General features: G+C 54.3%; 1 protein-coding gene across 1 annotated transcript; it reads left to right on the top strand.

Annotated features, from left to right (window-relative positions):
• The first annotated feature begins 1,467 nt into the window (after positions 1-1,467).
• On the top strand, positions 1,468-7,487 carry PCDH8 (protocadherin 8). The gene is made up of 3 exons (XM_028738449.2): positions 1,468-4,382; positions 5,201-5,408; positions 6,146-7,487. Exons 1-3 carry the CDS (start codon positions 1,767-1,769, stop codon positions 6,517-6,519), a joined length of 3,198 nt encoding a protein of 1,065 aa, XP_028594282.2. The 5' UTR covers positions 1,468-1,766; the 3' UTR covers positions 6,520-7,487.
• Positions 7,488-8,048: the final 561 nt, after the last annotated feature.

Genomic DNA, 8,048 nt, shown 5'->3' with positions numbered 1-8,048 from the left:
TGGCCATCTGACCTCTGCCGTTCCGCTGCCTTTCCGATCGACCCACAAACGTGACCAGAACAAATGCGATTCAGAGAAGAGAAAGAGAGAATCCCTGGACCGTTTTCTACGCGGATCCGTTGCGGCGGGGTTTGTGGCTCTTGCGAATCGAGTGCATCGGTGAGATCGTGGAGCTGGCGGTGGCTGGCTTCCCCAGAGCAGATGGCTTAGCCCTCCACCCCCACCCGCATGCCTCTCTCTCACTCACACTGGCCGGCCTCGTCCCTCCATCCCAGTTCCCTTCAGGTTCGTTCCAGGTTTCAGCTTCATGCTGTTATTTTGTTCTCCTGGAACGAGACTAGTTTGGCTTCCCAGAGAGAGGACAAAAAGCAAATCCCTTGAACAGGCATAGCAGAGCACCAGGGGGGCCGATTGCAGAGGGAGAGAAGAAGGGAAGGACGGGGGGGTCAAAAGTATACCCCCCCCCCGCGATTCGAGCCGGCCATTGTGTTGCCTTCAGCGCCCACCCTCGCCCCGGTCAAAGAGCTATGGCAGTGATGGGCGATGAATGGAGCCGGACAAGAACGGCTCCATGTGGCGCCCCGCTCATTATATTCAATTTAGCCGACACTCCAGGCGCGGCTAGGGGGGTTCAATCTCCCTCTCCCGCCCTCTCTTCTTTTGCCCTTTTCGCTTGTCATCGGGAAGTAATACAGACATTGGTGGCTCCGACGCGCAGGACCGCCAAGCTATTCTCTGGCGAACCGCTAACGAGGGCTTCACGAGCAATTTATACAGTGTCATCTTGGAAACCTTTCGAAAGCTCCCCCTGTTTAGTCGAAATCCGATTTGGAGCTCAGCCCCAGTTCCCCTGCCCCTAGTTTCGCAGCCCTACAGGCCAAAAGCTTAAGATTTGGATCACTCTCTCTGCCGTCCCCGCGCCCCCCACCCCGCCGTCTGCTTACTGTACAAAAACGCCATCCTAGGGCGAGCTCGTGGGAAGGGCAACGCAGGTTTCTCTCTTACAAGAGGCTTATTTCTCCTGTTTTGTTCTGGGGGTTTCTGCGTGGGAAGGAGAATGGGGCGCAAAGGGGAGCTCCTTGGCCATAGAGGCAGTCCTGTCCCCCCAAAGATCATCCTGGGCTGAAAGCCCAGCCCTGCCGGGCTTCAAACGGGGGCGAGACTTCTTCGCCTGTGCGCGGCGGCCGAAGGGATACGCATTTGGAATGGACTGGATCGGACTAGTCTTAAGACACCAGTTTCTGCCCCGCCTTAGGAGGAGACGCTGGGAGCCCTTCAGTTCGGCTCTAGCCCAAAGCCATGATCCCGCTCACTGCCCCCCAGGGAAGAAAAATACGCCCTAGAGCCGAAGGACACAAGGTCAAGGCTCCCTCGGTTGCCTTTTTTCTCCTGCGTCTCCCCAGTCCCGGCACATATAATATATGTGCATGTTGCGATGTGAGATGGTCGGGGAGGCGTCTGGGGAGGTAAGGGAGCCCACCATTGGCTGATCCGCTACGCAAATTTGCATACCCGCGTCTATTAAAGACCCTTCGGAGGGGCCGCGCCGGCTTAGAAGCGGGATAGAGCGAGGCAGCTGCAGCGCGGAGCCCAGCGAGCAGGTAGCCGAGCAGCGGCCGCGCATGGAGCCAGTCTAGAGAGCACCCACGCCGAGCTAGGGAAGAACTCGCGAGTAGCCGCTGGCCTGTTGGCCCCTCGTTCTCGCCCCCTCGCACCCAGTGGCCCCTTCCTTCTCTCTGATCGGCGCACAAGGCAGTGCCAGAGCCATGAATGTGCGCAAGAACGGGCGCTGCCCCGGCAACCTTTGCCACCCTGGGGGTCTGCTTTGCCTAGGCTGGCTGCTCTCCTCTGCCCTCGGCAAGACGATCCGATACCACACCTATGAGGAAGACCCTCCAGGCACAGTGATCGGCACTTTGGCCGACGAGCTGCCCCTGAAGGGCCCGGGAGGAGGCGGCGGAGAGCGCAGTTTCCGCCTGGTGAAGGCGCCGGGCAACAGCTCGCTGGTGCAGGTGCGCGAGCGGGACGGGCAGCTGAGCCTGGGCACAGAGCGGCTGGACCGCGAGGCGCTGTGCGGGCAGTCGGAGGAGCCGTGCGTGCTGGCCTTCGACGTGGTGAGTCTGGGCTGGCCGCGCAGCAGCAGCGGCGGGGGCTCGCCTTCTTCGCCTTACCGCCTGGTGCACGTGGAGCTGGAGGTGCGGGACATCAACGACCACGCGCCCCGCTTCCCGCAGCCGCTCATCGCCCTGGAGGTGTCGGAGAGCGCCGCACCTGGCACCCGCCTGCCGCTTGACCTGGCGCACGACTTAGATGTGGGCTCCAACGGCATCCAGAGCTTCGCCGTCTCGCCCAACAGCCACTTTGGCCTGGAGGCACAGAGCCGCGCAGATGGGCTCAAGTGCGCCGAGCTGGTGCTGCTGACCGAGCTGGACCGCGAGGCGCAGGCCGCCTACCGCCTGGAGCTAGTGGCCAAGGACGGCGGCAGCCCGGCGCGCTCGGGCACGGCCACGGTCAGCGTGCGGGTGCTGGACGCCAATGACAACGCGCCCGCCTTCCCACACGGCGCCCTGCTGACCGTCGAGCTGCCCGAGGACGCGCCATCCGGAGCGCTGCTCCTCGACCTGGACGCCTCGGACCCAGACGAGGGCGCCAACGGGCAGCTGCTCTACGCTTGGGGTAGCCAGGTGCCCGCCGAGGCGCGAAACCTCTTTGCTCTCGACCCGCTCTCGGGGCGCCTCAGCCTTCGCGCTGCCGTCGACTATGAGCTCCAGCGCGCCTACGAGCTGGACGTGCAGGCCAGCGACCGCGGTGCCAGCCCGCTGGCGGCCAGCTGCAAGGTGGTGGTGCGCCTCCTTGACGTCAACGACAACGCGCCCGCCGTGGCCATCAGCGCCCTCAGCGCCGGCAGTGGCGGGGCGGGCGCGGGGTCCGAGCCGGGACCGCTCGTCGAGGGGGGGGCGTCCCCCGAGGGCGCCGCTGCCGCCTGGACGGTGGCCTACGTGAGCGAGGCGGCGCCGGCCGAGAGCCTGGTGGCGCTGGTCAGCACCTCGGACAGCGACGCGGGAGCCAATGGCCAGGTGCGCTGCGCCCTGCTGGCCGCGCCGCACGAGCCCTTCGCCCTGCAGCGCGCCTACGACGCCAGCTACGTGGTGCTCACCACGGGCGCCCTGGACCGTGAGCGCGTGCCCGAGTACAACCTCACGGTTGTGGCCGAGGACCTGGGCTCGCCGCCGGCCAAGACCGTGCACCGTCTCACCGTGCGCTTGGCCGACGAGAACGACAACGCGCCTCGCTTCGCCAAGGCGCGCTACGAGGTGGCGGTGCTGGAGAACAACCCGCCTGGCGCCTACCTCGCCGCCGTCCTCGCCGCCGACCCGGACCAAGGAGCCAACGGCAAGGTCACCTATCGCCTGATGGACAGCCAAGTAATGGGCGCCTCCATTTCCACCTATGTTTCGGTGGATCCGGCGACGGGGGCCATCTACGCACTGCGCACTTTCAACTACGAAATCCTCAAGCAGCTGGAGCTGACCGTCCAAGCCACGGATGGCGGCTCCCCTCAGCTCTCCAGCGCAGCCTTGGTGAAGGTGCGGGTAGTAGACCAGAACGACAATGCGCCTGTCATTACTCACCCAGCACTCATCAACGGCTCCCTTGAGATCGGGGTGTCCAGAAAAGCTGCCCACGACTCGGTGGTGGCACACATCAAAGCCAGAGATGCTGATGAGGGAGTCAACGCTGAGCTGAGCTTTTCCTTCCTAGAAGATCCGCAGCAACAGCAGCCACCAGCCCTGGACCTCTTTGCCATCAACAAGAAAACAGGAGAAGTTGTGCTCACCGGGAGCTTCTCAGAAGAACAGCTGGGCCAAGTCTACCAGCTGCTCCTCACCGTGGCCGACAATGGACGGCCTCCCCTCTCCACTACCGTCCCTATCAGTTTCCAGGTGACTGCTGCGTTGCTCCCCGCTAGCAGCCAGGATTCCAAGGCCAAGCCCAACACTGGGGAAGGGAAAGCTGTGCAGTGGGACATCCCCTTGATTGTCATCATCGTCCTTGCTGGGAGCTGCACTTTGCTGCTGGTGGCCATCATCACTATCGCCACCACTTGCAACAGGCGCAAGAAGGAGAAGGGAGTCCTGGAGGAGCCGCTGGACAGCTCTCACCTGGAGAAGGGGCAGCAGGAAGGCAAGGGCGGTGGCCTGATCTCCTCCAGCCCTGGCACCCGAGGCAATGGCTTCGAAGTTCATTCCTTCCCCAGCAAATCTTCCTTTGCTAGCCCGGAGCCCTCCCCAGCCAGCGAAGACATCCCGGCTTTAGAAAACATCAGAGAGACCGCCAGTCTCTATGACAGTCAGAGCAGACTCCGGGGGACGAATGCAGAGGTAGCATTTCCCATGGTCTTGATTCCCTTTCCCCCCTGGGAGAGGCACCTTGCTTCTTGCACCTTAGCTTATTATCCCCCCCCCCTTTAGCTTATTCTTGTATGTTTTGTGATTTTTACATCCAGTTCCCAAAGTAATTTTTTTAAAAAATATTTTATTAGTTGAATATAAGAACAACATATAATCAGATACAAGCAATCAAATACAGTTATCCCCTAACCCCCCCCCAAAAAAAGCCCCAACTACGTCCAGATAATTACATTAGTAATATAGTCAAATAAAAATTATTTCTACAGTTGCTGCTTTAAAAAATATCATTCCACATGCTCCCATGTGTCTTAGGTGGTTTAAATGCATGTTCTTTCTTTGATGCATATGTAATAAAGGAGGACCACATTATGTAAAAGTTATGTAGTGTCTCACATTGTTAAAGTAATTAAGCAGGGATGTTTGCATTTAAAGTTATTTACAGCCAGTCTACACATCAGTTAAACTAGGCACCCCCAACCTTCGGCCCTCCAGATGTTTTGGACTATAATTCCCATCATTCCTGACCACTGGTCCTGTTAGCGAGGGATCATGGGAGTTGTGGGCCAAAACATCTGGAGGGCCGCAGGTTGGGGATGCCTGAGTTAAACAAAAGTTCTTGATTTGTAGCCTAGCTTGAGTCTAGGTGATTCCAATTCACAGGGATGTGGTCCAAGCTGCTAGTTAGACTGCTTTTATTAACACTGCTGTTCCTTATAACATTTTTCTGCTTTTCTTCCCTTCGCCCCCCCCCCAAAATCCTTCACATGTGCCCTTCCACCTTCTTCCAGTCTTATGCCTCTACCCCTAGTTACAGCAAAGAGCCAGCCCCACCTGTGGCCATCTGGAAGGGTCATTCTTTCAACACCATATCAGGCAGAGAAGCAGAGAAGTTCAGCGGCAAAGACAGCGGTAAAGGCGATAGTGATTTCAACGACAGTGATTCTGACATCAGTGGGGACGCTCTTAAAAAGGACCTCATCACGCACATGCAGAATGGTAAGGATGCCTTAAACTTTGGCACTTTCCCCTCAGAATGCCACAGAACTTGGAAACTGTTGCCCCAGAAACATTGAAAGAAACCCAGCACCAAAAGACCTGGTCACCATTCTACTGTTTTTGGAAACCCTCCTCAATTTTAATGAGTCTGGGAATAGGCTGTTAATTACAGCAAGAGCTATAGATTTCAATCAATCTCACAACTAGGGAAAATATAGCAGGCAGGGTGGCTGACAGTTTGGGGCGCATCCACATCACCCGAAGCCAAAGGACCAGGTTCTGTCTGGCTATTTCTTATCCTGCCATTTCTCCAAGCAGCTCAGAATGCTTATCCTTTGGATCCTTCTTGGCACAACGTTCTGAGTTGTGCTGGCTTGTATTGTGGCTTGTCATTTTAAGGGGAGGGTGCATGCAGGTCCCACCCCCAGGTCCCACCCCCCAGCATCTCCAGCTAGGGCTGGGAAGGAGCCCTGTTTGAAACTTCCACAGGCTGCTTAGCTAGGTAAAACAAAGATCTGACTTGGTGTATGGCAGCTTCCTATGATACAATTTTGATGGTAGCTGTATAAGGATCTTTTTGTCCTTCATGTTAGTTGCATGAAATGATTCTTCCCCTTTCCCTCTTTCCTCTCACTGAGAATGGCACTGATACAATGGTCTCCTATGTGCTGCCCTAACAGTGCTCTGCTTGCTACGTGTCCATGTTCTCAAGTCTGTTTTTCCCCTTGCATTTCTAGGGTTGTGGGCTTGTACTGCTGAATGCAAGATCCTGGGCCACTCAGATCGATGTTGGAGCCCTTCCTGTGGCCAAGCCAATCCTCACTCATCCCCCCACCCAAAGACCCAGCTGTCCACCTTCTGCAAAAGCACCTCACTGCCCAGGGATTCCCTTCGCCGAGATAATTATTATCAGGCACAACTGCCCAAGACAGTGGGGCTGCAGAGTGTCTATGAGAAAGTCTTGCATAGGGATTATGACAGAGCTATTACATTGCTGTCGCCTCCTCATCAGGGGAGGCTGCCAGACCTCCAAGAGATCTCAGTACCCTTATACCAAGCACCCTCCACTCGATATTTAGGCCCTCCACCTGAGACCAGTCAGAAGGCTTAACTACTAATGAGTGCTTAACTTGAGCTGAGGTTCATGAGTGTCAGGCCACAGGAGCCGTGTAAGAAGCTGGTGTCAGGCCACAGATCTTGAATTTCCAGAACCACGCATTTGCTGGAGATGTTTATCTCTCTGTGTTATCTGCAGGCTGGCTGAAGAGGACAATGACTCCGAGCATGTGCAAAGTCTCTTTCTCACTGCTTTGTGATCACAGCCAGCCCCGACAAGCTTCCAAGTTTATATGAGAAGTCTTTGTATTTTAGCACCTCTTTAAACACACACACACAACCAAAACCACACCCCTCTACCTGTGTCCTCCCTTGCATCTTATCCCCAAAGCATGTACCTACATAAATGCACACTGTTTTATTTCCCCTAAGAGTTCTTAAATTATTGACTCGGTTCAGTGAAGTATGTAGGAATAAGCAAAATGTGCCTTAAACACTAAGATATATGTTATAAATGAAGTTGTTGGGAAAGATTTCCAATTACATTGGTACTGTTTGATATTTGCAAACAAAAAAACTCTTTGTAGTTAATGTAATTTTTATGAAATGTGCAGTATTTAATTTTTTTGTCCTATATTGACCTTTTGTTTCACCCATGGCCTGCCTTTTCATAGTGGCTTTTTAAAGACCTGTATATGATGTAATGTAATGTTTGTACATAAGGAAATTTCACTCTATTTTTATATAATAAAACCTTGGGGAAGGAGAATCTGAATTTCTTGCCAAAGGAACTGTCTGAAAGACATGTGCAGAAGAAAAAAAAACCCTGAATTATTTAGGAGTCACATAAAGGAACTGTCACAGTTTAATGCTAAGTTAGTTAAGCAACTACTTGTATTGGAAAGACTGCCTTGCAAAGTATGAATTGTGTTTCTGGAGTCCATGGTCAGTTTCAAACTAAATGTGGTTTAATTATTCTGTGTCACTTATATAAACACTAATAAAGACTTGTTATGAGTTTCAGGGGCTCAGATGCTGCATTTGATTATCACAGTTACAAATTTACAGGACTTTCCAAGTCAGGTAATAGACTTTTTGCATAAGAAACAGGGAGTCATAGAACTATCTTAAAATAGCTAGCATCCAAATTTACTCCCATACCACCTAATTTCAGATTTTTCTGAGGGCTGTTTCATCTAAGAACCTTAAAAGAGCTCGTGGATCCGGCCCCTGGTGTATCTGGGCCACCTTCTGTTCTCACAGTGGCCAGCCAAATGCCTGTGGGAAACCAAGGCCAGAGCCCTTTTCCCTCCTGTGTTTTCCAGCAACTGATATTCAGAAACGTTTGCTGCCTCCAGCTGTGGAGGCAGAGCAAAGGCATCATGACCAGCAGCCCATGAGAGTCCTTGCCTTCATGAATGTCTCTAATTCTCTTTGAAAGCCATCTAGCTTGGTGGCCTTTGCTGCCTCCCGTGGAAGGGAGTTCCACAGTTTAACTATGTGCTGCATAAAGAAGTTCTTCCATCTCTCCTGAATGGTCCAACACTGCCATCATCAGATGCCTGCAACTTCCAGTGTTATGTG

Source organism: Podarcis muralis, chromosome 8 (assembly GCF_964188315.1).
Source record: "Podarcis muralis chromosome 8, rPodMur119.hap1.1, whole genome shotgun sequence".
Classification (NCBI taxonomy): domain Eukaryota; kingdom Metazoa; phylum Chordata; class Lepidosauria; order Squamata; family Lacertidae; genus Podarcis; species Podarcis muralis.
This window is presented reverse-complemented; position numbering and strand designations above follow the sequence as displayed.